This window comes from Macrobrachium rosenbergii, chromosome 20 (genome assembly GCF_040412425.1).
Source record: "Macrobrachium rosenbergii isolate ZJJX-2024 chromosome 20, ASM4041242v1, whole genome shotgun sequence".
Taxonomy (NCBI): Eukaryota; Metazoa; Arthropoda; class Malacostraca; order Decapoda; family Palaemonidae; genus Macrobrachium; species Macrobrachium rosenbergii.
The window spans coordinates 34,004,603-34,021,717 of record NC_089760.1 but is presented as its reverse complement, the minus strand read 5'-3'; the positions used below and the strand labels follow the sequence as shown (position 1 = coordinate 34,021,717).

The window sequence follows — 17,115 nt, the reverse complement described above, 5'->3', positions numbered from 1 at the left end:
TCCCAGTTTCTATCATTTTAATATGCATATCTAAAAATGAAGTTTGCTGCTGTTACTTCTCTTGCATTTGTATTTGAGGACACTAAATTCCTCAAAAGTAGCTTTAACCCCCTCAATGTCTGTCTTTTCCAACCTTTACAATATATTGTCAATATAAAGAGCATAAATGATGGGTGCATTATACATAAGACGTGATGTTTGATGAAACCTACATAAAGATAAGCAAAGAGAATGCCAAGAGGAGAACCAATTACAATTCCATTGGTTTGGGTGTGTAAGTGTACCCTGTGGGTGATGTAGCAGTCCCTCATACTGCATATTTTGGGGAATGCTTGGAAGGTATATTCAGGAGTATCCAGGATGAAGTGGAACAGGTTGCATTAGGCATGGTCTGGTATTAGGTCTATGGTTTCAACCACTGGTATGTTTGTAAAAAAAAAAAAAAAAACTCAACATCTACTGATGTTATGTCACTGGCCTCAGTTGCCCATTCACCTGTGAGACTAACTTAGGTGAATTTGAAAAAGTTTGCTGCCAAAATATACAAAGAAAAAAAAAACAGGAAATTACAAAACAAAATCTGAACTTGTCCTGTAGTCTGAGCACACCAAGAACATAGATAACTTGTAAAAAAAACACTTCTACTTAATACATAAAAGGATTATGATTACTTTTCTACTATTACCACCTTACCAACAATTTGTAGTTATATAATCACGACTGGAAAACCTGAACTATAATATACCTTTACAATACTGTTGATGTACACCTTTTATATACGTATGTTATATAACCGTGAGTTAAACCTGGAGCTGTAACAATTATTACCAATGAGTACTGTAGATAGACACTACCTTTATAAGAATAAGTGCAAGTCTTACTTTGACAGACTCACCATTAAAAAATGGAAATACCAGTGAGAGCAACAATGAGAGAGCTAGAGATAAATAGAGAGAATTAATTTATATTAATCCTTCTTATGTGAGAGTGAATGCCAGTTTTACGTAGTTACATTAACTCCAGCCAGAGAGAGGGAGAATGAATTTATTTATATTTTACAATTCACTATTATTGATTTTTTCTGTATTCTAAAAGCAATTTGTATGTATTAAATAAAAGGAAATTTTAGGTTGTGTTCCTGCTTATGAAGTTAGGGCTATGTTCATTGTATGATTGCTAAATGTGTACTGTACTGACTTTATTTCATGTCATTCCTTAAACAAAACTGTATAACATTAATTATATTTATATTAATTTTGGTATTACAGTATAAACAATACAGAAATGATTTGTAAAATGTACTGTATATAGAGAGTATGTGACATTCATGTAAACAGAATACACAAACAAATATCTTATAGTAAATTTGATTAAGGCACTTTATGTAAATGATTTAAATCTGATTGATTTGTTTAAATAAGGGATTTGAATATGAATTATTTTTTTACTTATGCTAGGAGGCCCTGGAACTAGCCTCCTCATAAGTCAAGGGCCAACTGTATTTGTGTGTGTGTATGTAAATATATATATATATATATATATATATATATATATATATATATATATATATATATATATATATATATATATATATATATATATATATATATATATATATAGTATATAACCCGAAAATATAAGCGGAACATCGCCGAAAATCGTCAAAAATCATAAGAAAACCTTACTTTTAATGCATTGAAAACGATGTAAACTGCATTATTATTGAGTTTTACATCAAAAACCTTCAAATTATGATTATTCTGCCATTTTATATATCGGATATATATGACGACGCCGTAACCCCGGAACATAAGCCAGGAAATAATTTCTGATGAATATATTTGAAAAGCGTCAGAACCTCGAATATAGCCGGAATGAACCGGGGGATATATATATATGTGTGTGTGTGTGTGTGTGTGTGTGTGTGTGTGTGCGTGTGTGTGTGTACAGTATATATAATACAGTACAGTATATGCATATGTTTATATAGTATAATAAAGTATTCCATTTTTTCAGGTACCTTCACCTGTATGACAGCTTTCAAGTGTTCATGTCAGTGGTGAGAGAACAGCATGGAGGACTTACACCGTCTCAACAGTGGCACGTGCACTGAGCTTGAGCGGCTAGCAGCTGCTGCAGCAACTATGGGCTATTCAGATTCCCTTGTAGCAGTCCATCAGCCTTCTCTGTCAGTTAGTGCTCCAGTGTTACCCCATCAGTTCCCTGCAGAACATTTCCAGCGTCAGTATACACGTAATGATACGCATCCCCGTCCCACTTTTGAGCAAGTACCACGACCTCCTCCCACAGCCCATCATCAACCTGCTCCTCCTGCTCATGCCCATGCCCCACCTCCTCCTTCGACTATTCAGTACATTACAGATCGAACTCCACATTATGGCAGGAACCAGTTTGTCACAACTGACATGCAATATGCAAATTCAACTACCATTATCACAACGCCTACTCAACCAGAGCCCCAGTATCAACAGCCTGTTACCCCAGAAAGAACAGAACCACCACCAGTCCAAACACTAAGTGATTTGGGAGGAAATTCAGTGAAAAAGAAAAAGGAGTCGCAAGATGTAAATAGCAAGAAAAGAAAAAATGAGAACTATGTGAAGGAAGAAGCACGTCAAGGTGTAGAGGAGGATTCAGAATTCAAAGATTCTGGTGGAGTTTTAGAAGTTCCATCTCCTATTGAAGATCCTGAAGGAGGGGGTTTAGTGTGGAACTGTGTTTTGTGTAATACTAATTTTCCTTCTTCTCAAGCTTGGCAAGATCACCAAGTTGAACATCAAAACAGTGCCAATAAACGAAGAAATGGCTTGTCCCTTGAAGTGAAAATTGAAATTATTAAGCGCATTAATAGTGGAGAAAAACAATCAGATATGGCTGAAGAATACATGGTTAATCGTTCAACAATAAAATCTATAATGAAAAAAGCAAATAGTTATTTACAGTGTTGGAAAAAAGGAATGTTTCATCCTGATAGTAAACGTTTAAAAGGCCCTAAACGAGAAGACATTGAAGCGGCACTTTACTCATGGTATAGGCAGGCTGTAGCTTCAGGAGTACCTGTATCAGGCTCAGTTCTTTGTTCAAAAGCATTGGCTTTTGCTAGCAAACTTGGCCATACTGATTTTAAAGCTACACATGGTTGGTTAGATCGTTTTAAGAAAAGGAAAAATATTGCCTTTGGTCGTGTTCCATCATCTAGAAGAACACAGGAAAAAGACGTCAATAATTCTGCAGAAGTGAAATCAAGCGAATGGCAGTCCTCTATACTACCTCAACTATTATTAGAATTTGAAGCTGGTGATATATTTGCTGTTGAAGAAGTGAGCTTCTTTTATCGCGTATTACCAAGTGAGGCACCTTCACTAGCAGGTGAACGATGTGCTGGAGGAATTCGTAGTAGACAGAGACTTACAGTTTTATTATGTGGAAATATGTCTGGAGTAGAAAAGTTTCCTCTTCTTGTAGTAGGTAAGCATTCCAAACCATCTAGCTTTCGGCATGTTAAAAGCTTACCTGTACAGTATATTGCTAATCAAAAGGCTTGGATGACCAGTGACAGTTTTAGTGCTTGGTTACAAGATGTAGACTCCTGGTTTGTGCAACAGGGGCGACGCGTAGTAATCCTTGCTTCATCTCTTCCTGTGCACACTAAAGCTCCTCTTGGCCTTCGTGCTGTGAAACTAGTAGTAACTCCCCAGGGGTTTCATGGGCCCTTAAAACATGGTGCTGTAGTGGAATTCAAGCGAAATTATCGTCGTGGGGTCTTAGAAACTCTTATTAACCAGCTCCAGAGAGAGGGTCCTTGTGATAATAAGCGAGTAAGACGAGTGAATGTTAAGCTGACCCTGCTCACTTGTCTTCATCAACTAGCAGCTGCATGGCATAATATAAGTGATGTAACTATCAGTGGAAGTTTTACACGTGCTGGTATATCCAAATATTGGAATACCCATCCGCCTCCACAAGAACAGTCGATGGGTGCTGAGAATCTCACACTATTACATTGTCTACAGACTCTTGGTCTGAGTGTTCCAGATATGACCTTTGAGGATTATGTTCATTTTGATGATGATGTTCAAGTTTGCAATCTTAATAATGATGATGATATACTAGCCATTGTTACAGGAGCTGATAAAGATGATGATATGAAATATGATGATGAAGAAGATGATGAGGATGAAACTGACAAAGGAAGTCAAGAGGAAACTGGCCCTTCCTTAGAGGATGTTGAATCTGCACTGGCAACCCTAAGGAAGCACATCCAGTACCAGGAAGGAGCACAAGAAATGTTTCGTGTCCTGGCACACTTGGAATATCTTATATATAAAGGTCAGGTTGGTAGAAAAGGTATTGAAGTTCAGACAACAACACCTAGTACACATTGATTGTTTCTGCATATACATAATCTGTTTGTGATTGTACATGATTTTTTTTTATGCATATTCCAAGCTGACATTATCAAAATGATAATTATGGGTTTAGCAAATTTAAAGTTACTCAAAATCTGTTGCTGTAAATCAATATGCAATGCTATTTAATTTAAAGTGTACTGGTACTTTTGTATTTGAATAGAGAATCGATACAGTCACATATATTCAAGTTATTTTTATTTATTTATTGAAATCTATTTTGTATTCAGGTACAACTTATTGCTTTGTCAAAGTTTCCACTACCTAATATTTGGTTTGTAAAGTCTTTTTACTTCACCAGTTGATAATTTGCTCTCCACCACAGGATGACAGACAAGTTAGTGAGGGTACCACCAAAAGCTTTCAATCTGAATTTATCTATTAACCAATATATTGAGCTGTATCCAGTGCATTGCTAGTAGGTTGCTTGGGTTCCTCTTATGTCATATGAGAGGAAGTTTTCCCATTTGATCCATTTGATGCTATCATTGTACAGTTAAGGTCTGTTATTCACTGATATATCACTTGTCTTAATTTCATTTTTACATTTTGGTAAGCAAATGTGTTCATTTTTAACAGAATTTTCATCTCTTTCCTTTTTGTTGTGGCTGATCCTCTAATATTTCTTGACATTTTTTCTTGCACCATTATGTATAGTTTCCCTAGTGTTTGTACTGACCCTCCTAGTAGTTCATGATCTCCTGAAGGTCTACTGCTTGCTATAATAGCATTTTTTCAAAGTCTGAGTCTCATGAACATTTTTATAATTAACTGAACATGGAAGACAGAATTGATGGAAACACCTCTCAAGTTAAATGCAATCTATTACAAGCTACAAGTTCTAGATGATTTCCTGGTTACCAGCTCCATGACGACTGCATGCCCACAAAGCATGACAAAACCCTTATATTCTCCTCATTGGATAAATTCATTATAAAAATATATTTTGTCCATTAAAATGGGACTTTGTTGGCAATGAACCAGACGAGATGCTACTGTGTCCAGTTAGTGCTGCGGTACTGTGTACCTTAAGAGGACTCAACAGCTTAGGCCTGGGTGTCGACGACTTTGTTAGTACTGGCTCGGCCAAGAAAAAAGGCGTCTCCCGAGGTCTGGGGCATTTGTCCGTCCCTTGCATTCAGGAAGAACCTGTTGGTTTATCAGGTACTGAAAGAAGGAGTGTGGCAGACCACATTCATCTCCTTCTACCTAAGGGATATTGCCCCTAGGTCCTTGGACACTTTTTCCTTGGGTCCTGTGGTGGCTGCTCAACAAGTTGTGTAGCTCATCCAGTTCCCTTAGCAAGACACGTAGCATCTCGCATAAGGTGTACGGCTGCGAAAGAGAGTGAGTGTGTGTGACTGGCCTTCTCCCTACCTCTTTTATACCCATCCTCTTCCCACGGGCAGAGGATTGTTTGGTGAACTGGCATGTGCTGGAACAGGCTTAGATGCAGGTAAGTTACTTTTCCAAGTTTACTTTGTATTATCTAATGTATTGTAGATTAATATGAGCAAGTCTACCCTCTCTCTAGCAAGGGGAGAGAGGGGCTGACAATAAAACAAACCCGTTGGTTATCTTTAGCTTTAGTATTGTCTCCAACATTAAAGGCTCATCCAGACTTTTTCAAATCAATGATGCTTCTCAAATCCATTCACTTGAAAGACCCAGAAGTCTGGCAGTTGAACACTCATATGTTCAAGAGGTCAGAGGCATGGGACTCCTTCCTTTGCTCTACAAGACCAGGAAGAGAGGCCCAGGTGAGGCAAACCATCAGTCAGTTCAGAAGCTTACTCAGAATCCTCCCACCAGAAAGTAAGTCTTCCATATGTAAAGACCGAGGGTTTGTATTCGTGTAGGAACAAATGGCAAATTTTACAGTAATTTGTATTTTTCCTAACACAAAAACCCAAAGTCTTTACATATACTGCCCACCTCAAGCCACCCCTCATTCTGTTACCTGGCCAGAAGGTAAGTGAGTGCATTGCTGAACAGAAGGGTGGGACTCCCCACCCTGCCGCTATTAGTTAACTGCCTAACAACCTTGTTAGAATTAAATGGCTGGTTTCCAGCTGCGCTGAAGGTATTTCCATATGTAAAATTTGTCATTTAGTGATCTTGAATTCTTGGCATAATGAAACAAATATGGAAGAAACGAGTTGCTTTTGGTTTCATGTTATGCAAAGGCTACTACCAGATTTCAGGAATCCTGCTGGTTACATCTGTAAGTTCAGTTATCTAGTACAAGGGGTGAAGTTTCTTTATATTGGAGAGTAATTGTGTTTGGCTCATATGGTTTTTTTTCCTTTGTTTTCTGCCATGAATGCCATTGTCTAACCTATGTACAGTATTAAGGCAGATATGCATTCTCAGGCATTAATGACAAACCTTGCAGTAAGTTCATGGCTGCCTTAGAGGTAGATACACGTTCCCATTATTTGACATGCAGAGTTAGGTTATGCAGGAAAGGTGATTTTTTATTTAAGTGTACTAGACTGATGATGTGAGGGGAAGGATAATCAATAGGAAAACAAAGGGCTGGAGTCTGGGTCTCATGCTTTCTTCTGCCTCTGAATCAAAGAAATTTAGTGCCTTATCTACGAAAGAGTTCCCACTCTTTTTCTATGGAGTATATTAACCTTCTCTGGCTCCTTTCCTTAGTGATCCAAGACTAAGAGCATTATTTCTAGACCCTTGGATCCTGATTCCTGCAGAAGGGTGCTTTTGAAGAGCATCAGAGCAATAATGGTAAAATTTGTGATTGGAAAACAATCTGCATAATATGCAAATGGTTGTAAGAAGATAGTGTTTGCCACAACTGAAATTCCTGCTACTGATGTTTCAGTGGTCTTTCCAGAGACTCTTCAAATAGAGAAGTTTTTGCAGTGCATTAGATCATCCAAATTTAGGACATAAGTATGGGAGACATCTGTAGGGGGGGCCAGTTAGGCAAGAATGTTGACACCAGTCAAAAGTCTACCTTTGCCCCTGATCATCAGTGCTCCTGTGATATTTGTCAAAGCTCATGAGCTTTGACAAACACCACACGAGCACTGGTGATCGGGGAAAGGTAGAGTTTACACTATTGTAAGGTAGATATGCCAGTAATGAAGTGGACTAAGGATCACCAAGATTATCTTAAATGGAAAGGAGACACCAGTAAGAAATACACCAAAAATAGTGTAGGCTTGGGAAGGCACTGTAGATATGGATACTGCATGGATATACCTGACAGAGATGAAGGTACCAATCTCCATACTGCACAGTATGAGCCTATTGTAATTGTACATGGGAAGGCACCAAGCATGGAAAACCAGATTTAGGGAGTAGATGGAAGCCATATTAAAAAAACGGTATTCATATAGGATATACAATGCCTGTGTAAGACTGGAGTATTTTGGAGAAACCTAACACTGCCCAATCAGTATGCAGTCAGCAATTCCTAGAACTGGTCTCATCCAGTCTAAAACAGAGTCATGATGGAAGTGAGATAGGAGATACCAGTTATTAATACACCTAGGAGAAATAAACATAGTTATGACTGCTTGACTGATTTATGAAATGTACACTGTCAAGACAAGCACTTTAGCCATTCAACACTAAGACAGTGAAAAGAGGGAGTTGGAAGCAAGACAGAGGAATCCAAAAATAAAGAAAATGAAGTACAGTACATTGATCTAAAGAAGAACTGGGGGAAAACCCCCACAGTTGCACAAAAATTAACAGTTTGAAGTCTGGACAATAAGAATGAAGTGAAGAAACAGGAATGGGGTTAAAGTAAAGGGCTATAAATGTCGTGCACTGATGGCACTAACACCCCTGTCCCCATGGGATAAGCACAATTTTGACTAGATCCAAGTAGGATATAGTAGCTTAGTCACAGGGGAGACAATGGCAGGTGTCAGGCACAACCATAATCATCACAGCTGAAGTGGACACAAATACAAAGGAGAGATGTCATATCAAGAACTAGAGTGTAACTGAAGAAAAGGAATTTTTTTTTTTTTTTCAAAGTAAAGGACTGACCCCATGCTGACTCAGCCAGTCCTAGAGATGTTTCAGGAACAGAGACAAGGATATATACTCTGGAGAAACTAAGGAATCTGCTGGGAGATGTAACTACAGCCCAGAGAATGACCTGTTTCTTCCTGGATGTTGGAAGTATAATACCATGAAGACAGGCATCTATGAAGAAGGAATTTTGTCATCACTCCCAGGAGGAATGGACTTCCCAATGAATTTAGCAGGTATAAAGTTAAGCAGGTATAGAGGCTTACGGAAAATACCCTGATAACATCTGAAGACAGCAAGAGGCAAAAACAAGAGAGCTTCCGAAGAACCCTGTCAGATCTCTTGAGATGTAGTTTAATAAGAGTGTCTTGGAAGGACCTGCTAACCTTTGCAAGGGAATCAGACAAGGATGCAGAATACCATGGTCTTTGTATATGTCAAGAGATGGACCAGAAGTCTAAATGACCTCAGACTGCCTTCCAAGGCTTTTAAAATAATCAGTGGTACATAAGGTCAGAGGAGAAATACCTTCAGACAAAGTATGTATCTTTGAATATTACTTGGCTCAATTGTCAAAGAGATTGATCAGGAGTGAGGACAAACTAAAAGAACCAAAATCAAGAAAAATTTTGATGATGAGAATTCTACATGACTGAGTACAGAGAAGGGGTCAGATGTCTACACCTGGATGGGAAACATCCCTCCTGAGGTCACAGACGTAGGTTGAACATTCTACAAAGGGGTCAGAATTACTTGACTAATCAGTCAAGATCCCACAACAATGGCAATGATGCAGTAGTCAGTAAGTTGCTGGCTGTAGGTTGTTTAGAACAAGCAAGTAGAGAGGCAAGAGGGACATCAGCATGACCCTGAAAAGTTGTTACTTTGATGCTTCTTAGGGTTTATGGACACATCGGTATCTGGATAGCTGGCTAATTTTAGCATAATCTTGGTACTCAAGCTGACAAAGAGGACAACAGATTCTTAAAGAGTTAAGTTTTCATTATTGTCATCATTATTAGTTAGAAGTAGTTTAACAAGATCACTAGGTCACATTTCTAGATTCTCATTATGCTTGCCTGAAGGATTTGTTCTTAAATGAATGAGAAAAACTGAAATATGGTAAAGTTAAAGATATTGGACTGCTAGGTGGTGAGAAACCACATAGCACCAGATGGATGGGAAAAGCAGAAAGCAATACAATTTGAAATAAAGAGACACTGCAAAGAATCCATAGCACCATCTACAATGTGCTGTGCAAGCCATGCTGTACGTGTAGCCGGAGAGACCAGAAATGCACTTTTCAACACATGGGAGATTGTGGTGTCTGGCACTTTTACCCTTGTCTGTCTCCTAGTGTTGGGCAAGAAACATTACAAACTATAAGTTCAGAAATCCATGAGACCTTCCTTCCCTTCCGTTTGGTGGCACAGGGTTATGTGAAACAATTGCTTTCATGCTATGAAACAGAAATGTCTAAATTTTGGATATATTTGCTTAAAAGTCTTGATAACCATATTATTCTAGGTATAACTATGAGATATAGATACTGTACTGTACACTTGACTGTAAAAATTTTTATTTACATGCCAATATTTGGTATTATTCCCTATCAGTAATGAAAAGTCTTTAAGGTCTTTTTAGTGCCTTTTCAGTGTTTAAGTTACAGTATGTCATGGTGGCATTCTCGCTTGGTGTCTTGACGGTTTTCATCTGTTTACCCTCAGTTTTGATACAGTATCACTGATATCTCAACCAATGTTATATTTTCAGTTTTATCCTGTTTTGATGTGCCATTTCAGATTTATTTATGCTTATACCTTAGTAAAGAGAAACTAGTATTCAAGTTCTGTACTTCCACAATTATTATTATTTTGTTTTTTGTTTGTATTTTTGTTCAGTTGTTGGCTATTTTAGGTTTTCATTTCTGTTGTGCCTTTTCAAATATATTGTTTGTTGTCTGACATTCAGTGTTTTTGTATGATCAGTTTAATATAGCTAATAATATTAGTTCCTAGTGGACTTAATTACATACTGTATCCTACTTCAGATATTAAGCACACCTGAAGAATGGTCCTTAAGGATGCAGCTTGAAATTAATCACATACTGTGTTAGTTGCACTTTTGTTGCACCTCAGGTTTTGGCTTTTATAACATACTGAAATGTTTCATTAATGTAGGAACAAAATCTGCAGCATTTGTAAATACAATATTGAAAAAGTTGTTAAACCGAGTCACTATTTAAAGGGCACTATTGACTGTTCTTCAATGCTGAAACCATTTTAATAAGACTTAGTCAAATGCTGAAATTTTCAAGTCATCCAAAATTACATAAACTTTTTATGCTGCCTGTAGTCAAGCACCTTTCTTTACTGTAAATGGGAAGTCAATCATTACATTTTTAATGTCAATGATTTAATAGGCAGGGGTTTAATTAGTACAGTTTAGAGTATTGCAGCTATTGTCACTTACTAGCCTTCTTAAAGAGGATACTTTTAACATTTGTGTTATACATGTGTGAATGAAGGAATGTCAGATTCATCTGATTTTGGTTGAATTTTAATTGGCAGGACTCCTTGAATCAATAGCCAGTTACCTCACTTTGTGTTGATGGGATGATTGTGTCAGGAGCTGCTATTTAATATACTGTACTTGTGTTTTATCCTTTGTAAGCTGGCATTATTTAAGGACACTGTACTGCCAGATTTTGCACCAAGTTGCTGTTATGACTAGTAAAATTGAAATGGCACCTTTTTCTAGTCTTGCCTTGTCTTGTATTCTATATTGGCTACTTAGAATTCAAAGCGAATTGTAAGATGTTAGGAGAACCCTTTTGGAATTACCTATTCACTTTACTGTAACTATGAAATATAATTTTTTGTTCTCTTAATAATATACATTGACAAGACTTTTCTATCACTTTTTAGCATTTATCTTATTGTAAATTAAAGAGCTGCTGTATCTGAGATGTCTTCATTTCATATAATCTTCCTATGATTTAAAAAATAATTACATATTTTTTGCCTTTTATATATTTATTAATTTTATTTGATAATTATAGTACTTTGGTAAGAAAATGAAAACACATGACAGTGCAATATATATTGCACGTACAACACTCTACTGTATTCTGTGAAGGAAAGTTGCAGGATGTAGTTTGATCTTGTTACTCAGATGTTTGCATGGGACACCAAATCCCATACAATATGGAATTGAATAACTTCTAATTCTATCTATGGAGATACTAGGTTCTGTATGTAAGTTTAGGAACCATGGATGGCATTCCTCACTAAAGCATATCTAAATTCTGAGTCCTCTGAAGTATTTTTCGAAAACCTGTCCTAGCAGGACATTAATTTTTTCATATAACAGCAGACCGTAAGACATCCTGCCTTATAATTGTGCCTGTACCCTTTGAATAAAGAGGAACAAATCACATCTTTTTTATTGAAAAATTCCATTGGTGTGGAAATGTGTATAATGTACTTAATAGGTTTTGCCAAGTTCTATCAAGAACTACTATGTAATTTCTGCAAATCTTGTTCTGTACTTAAAATATTATGATATAAGGGTTTGTGATACATTAACATTTGTACAGTAATTTAGAGAATGTTTGCTTGCTAACACTTCTTTTACATTCAAAATAATATTGCCATTGTTCTCTTTAGAGTAACTGGAATGGCATTACTGTTAACTGTAGAATGTATTTTCAAGTACTGTGGTTATTAGTTTTGTTTACATTGTACATGTATTGATATTTATAACGTGGCCTTGAAAAGCTAAGGACATTTGCAGAGTTCACTTATTAATGTGTACATATTTTATCTGGTGGTGGATTTTGGAAAAACTTTCATAATTTTATTTTTGCACCTGGATATTGCAGTACTGTGCTGTGTATATTACAGTACCAGTACCCTTTCATGAAGGAAGTGACCATAGTTTTTGCAACCTGAAAAGACATCAAAGTAAATGAATGAGAATTTTTTGAGTTTCAAGTTAGTGAAGTACAGTAGACATGTGTTTATTCTTTTATAGAAGATTAGTTTATATAAAATATGCAATACTGATATGGTCATACTCAAGTAGACAAACTGTTTTACAATAATTCTGAAATGCTGACCATATGCAAGATGGCTAAGTAAATTATAAAATACTGTAACTCTTAAGAGTTACAGTAGTTTATAATTCTAATAACCAACAGGTGTTGGGTATAAGATATGGGTAAACTAATACTTTCCTCTCTTCTGCTGTTTTAAATTGTTTAAAATCCACTTACACTCTGATCTAGCTGAGTATAAACATCTGTTTCACTTTATTGGCAAGTTAATTGGCAGTTCCATTGCAGATGTAATTATCTGTGTTAGTTGTTATACTATTGTGTGTCAAATTCTAAGGATGAAGTTTTTTCATAACATTGTTGACTAACAGTAAAATAAGTTTCATAATTAGGCAAGCTCCTCATCAAGAATGCTGTACTTTAGTCAGACCTATGGAAAATTACCAATTGTCTTTTACTGAAACATGTTGAATAAATACATATGACAAGTTTCTGAGGTAAGAAAATGTTTATCATAGCAAACAAATCAACCTGTGTAACAGAAAACATACTTATGCTTTCACTGCTTGTGACATTGCCTTTGGCTCAGCACTTTGAAAATCTAAGATTAATTTTAAGTATGGTTAAATTGCTTGATTTAGCAAAGCTGAACACAGTGTGTCATTATGAAAAGTGAACATACTGTATTAAGTAGGCTTGCAGATGAAGGTTTCATTCTAAAAAATTATAGGAAGCTGAAATAAATCCTGAAAAATGTAGGATCCCTACTCATTTTGGCAGCAAATGTAGATGCTGATAAATATATAAATAGCAACTACATCTACTGTGAACAATGAAATAAATTATTCTTATGCAATTATTTGTACTCTAAAACCCATAACTGTATCTTTAATAAGTGCCAGATTTTGTGGAATAATGAATATAACAATCAATTTAAAATATTGCTGTAAACCCTACTCAAGTTTTCAGTTCAAAAAGGGAGCTACACCAAGGTAATATTACCCATCTTTGAACTAATTCCTCATCAAATACCTGAGAACCCTGATGACCCAAATCCAGAATACAATGAATGCGGAACACTTAAAGTTAAACATTTTATATGGTTACACTTTTAATCAACAACAAATGTTAAATTTTTCAAACAAATCTTTTATAACTAACTTTTCAAATAAATCCTTCAGAAAAATTCTGTCAATCTTCAACGTTTTCAATTCATCCAGCTGCTAAATTTTTTTTCTGAATTTAATAATATCTAATCTATTGAACAAACTTAGGGTCAGCCTTACGAAAGTTATGAATGTTTACTCAGTAGTCTGTTTAAATTTTAATAATAATAATAATAATAATAATAATAATAATCAGTATATTTTCATTGACTTGGATGATGGCAGCAATATTTTTTCCGATTAAGGCCAAAATATTTGTGGAACCTTATGCTGCAATAGTTGACCTGGGAATCTTCTGACTGTGTACATTTCTGTGGCACTGTAATTAATTTAAAAGCTTGATGTGTTCAGTCTACTGTACTATCTATAATAACAGAATATACATCTCTTATGTTTCAGTATCTAACAGTTATAATAATTTGCTTTGATTTCTTAAATTGTCTTAAAAGTTCAGTTGGTCACGGTTTTCTTGAAGAAGGGAAGTATTGATTTTTGGATTTGTTACTTATTTGACTTCCATGAAGTTTGGTTTTCGTTTATGATTAAAGCTAAGGGTCAGTGGATAAACTTGTTTAATAATTTGAATGACAGATAGACACAGTTTTAACTAATTATTGTAGCTTATTCCTGCTTTATCCCTGAGACCCTTCAATAACCACAGGGAACTGTACTGTACTTACTTTATCTAATATAAAATACAGTTATTTATACATTATTTTTAATAAATATGCAAGATTTTGGATGCCATTTGTATATCAGTGGGCCTACAAGATTTTGTATTTATTTTGAGAGAAGGTTTGAGAACATTTCGAGTGAAAGTATTCTCACGTCTTTTCTTGTCTCCTTTATATTCTTCTTGCCTATTCTTTATACTTTACAACATATAACCTTCTTAATTTTAGCCATTTAGATTCATCAAAGATGAATTATATTTGTCTCTCATTCTTGAGAATTGCTTTAATACTTTAATTTTTATTGTCTGCAGGTAGGACTAATCTGTTGGGATGTTATTTGATTTACATTTTTCAGTGAACTTTTGCAAAGCTACTTTCTTTCATGGCACTGAATTTATATTGTATAAGGGATGAACAAATGTTATTCTTTGACTTTCTGCTATTTAATGCTCATTTTATTTATATCTGCTATGTCAAATTTAATAGTAAAGAGCAAATCAGAAGTTGCTTACATCTATGCATGACTAAGACACTTGAAATTACAATTGAATGGCTGTGTTACTGTGAAATGGCTTGATACATTATGACACCTCTGTTAGATTAAGGTTAACAAATACATTTGTTTTTTATAAAATTTTCATTTCTTTACATTCTGGACAAAATTTAAAATGAAACTTCAGGGCATTATAAGAATTGTACTTCAAGGAATGTATTGTTGCTCATTCTGATTACTGTATATATAGGTGCATGGTGACCTGATCATTTTTCTAATAAAAAATTCTGATTGAAATTGTTGTATATTTTCCATTTTGCACTGTTGAACTACAAAATATTGAGTACATGTATTGCTGTGCTGTACTTGGCATTTTTACACTGAACTTTCAAAGCTCTGATGTTTTTTACCATGTTTTGATCTTTCTAATGTACTTCTTACTCTTGAACCACCCATCTAAATTTATTATACTGCTTGGCATTTCAAAGATTAACAGCAGTGTTGATAAACCAGAGTAACAGGGAACAGCTGGCCTTGTAACTTGCTTTTGAAGTTGGTAAACACAAAGCATTTTAAATGATAACAAGACCTTAGTCCCTTAAAAGGTATCTTATAAGTGTCCAGAAGCTTATATGATGGTATGCCATATAAATATACTTTTTTACCCAACCATAATCCCCCCCATCCTCAACTCCTAGCCCTTTGGCACTGAGGGGCTTTGGAGAGCAACTTCTTAGGTCTGAATCATAATTTGGTCCTAATTAGTTGCTCTAAACTAAATAAGCTAGACTTTTTCCCCTTTTTCCAGCTGTATTTTCTCTTCCTCTTTAAGGATGAACCTTTTCTTGACAACATAAGTGCACATTTGAATATGGATTAGACAACTGAAAATGAATTACCCTACTATTAGACAAGAGGGAGGGTAAGGATAGATGGCATGCCTCCTCACCTGTAGAATTCGATGTGGTTGAGTGAGGCAAATTAATTATGTCAAACTTTACCCTCAGTGTTGGGTCCAATCTTCAGACTGACAACTCTTAAGGTAAGGTGAAGTTCTCATAGGATGGTGAGTATTTTTTAAGAGAACTACATTCATCCTCTGCAGGCCTCCTTGGTGGGTGGGAGGCTTTCTTGGACGAAATCTGTCAAATTGCAAACCATACAAAATAACTTTTCACTTGATGGTAAAAGAACTGCGATCTGCCAGTGACAATGAATAAGGATCCCCTCACCCAAAAAAGGAAATGGAAAGTCCATTATAGCTATGCTGGCACTATATCAACAACAAAAGAAAGAAAAGAAACTTTAGAGCTGATTTAATACATGTTTATTTTGACCATAAGCTGTATTTGGAACAAATAACTGGTCTAGATTCCTTGTTCTCAAAACAGAAAAAATACTTAATTCAGCTCACGCGAACAAGGAAAAACAGCACTACAAATCAAAGTAATGATCAATAATAATGATTAGCTGGATTATACAGTTCTACAGCAGGGAAAATGAAGCACTGGGTACAAATCCTGATCAGTACATATATATACATTTACAATTTGTATATACTGGAGTGGCAGTACAAGCTAACATACGGGCAGTTGTAAACTTAATATTTACCAAGCAGGAAGAAAAGAGAGATGTCTGAGGTCAGTGCTCTACAAATCTACTCAACAAAGTGGGAGGGCTCTCACCTTTTTGCCCTTGTACCATGTCAACTGCGTTTCTTAAAATACTTTTATTTTATATAATTCTATATGGAAATTACTAGACTGAGTTTATGCATGCTTTGAATAATATGCATTTTATTCTTACAAAAGGTTTCTTTGATAAAACTGGACTTGAAAATGTTTCTTTCTAGTATATTATTGGCATAAAAACTATCTTTTTTGCCCTTACTTATCTGATTGTACGACTGGTTTTACTGTTGTACGAAAACTCTACTGTTCACCTGTGTATATCTTGTACATTTTTATGATGTTCTACTCTCTTGTTCAAAGATTTTCTCGTTTGACCAGTATAAAAGTTGTCACAGGACTTTATTTGATGTACTGTGTACACATGCTTTATTACTGCTGGGAGAGTACTTTATAAATGTCTGTTTCATTGTATTATTGTTCTTAAATGCTAAATTAACTCCAAAGTTCTTAGGTAGATGGGAATATCTTTGAAATTATATACTATATATATATATATATATATATATATATATATATATATATATATATATATATATATATATATATATATATATATATATATATATATATATATATATATATATATATATATA

At 35.3% G+C, this 17,115-nt stretch overlaps 1 protein-coding gene across 1 annotated transcript in view; it reads left to right on the top strand.

Annotated features, from left to right (window-relative positions):
- The window catches only part of LOC136849236 (tigger transposable element-derived protein 4-like), a 42,062-nt gene extending 26,934 nt beyond the window's left edge, over positions 1-15,128 (top strand). The window contains exon 2 of the mRNA XM_067122468.1: positions 2,017-15,128. Coding sequence (XP_066978569.1) covers positions 2,073-4,406 — 2,334 coding nt within the window. The 5' untranslated portion in view covers positions 2,017-2,072 and the 3' untranslated portion in view covers positions 4,407-15,128. The remainder of the gene's footprint in view (positions 1-2,016) is intronic.
- Positions 15,129-17,115: the final 1,987 nt, after the last annotated feature.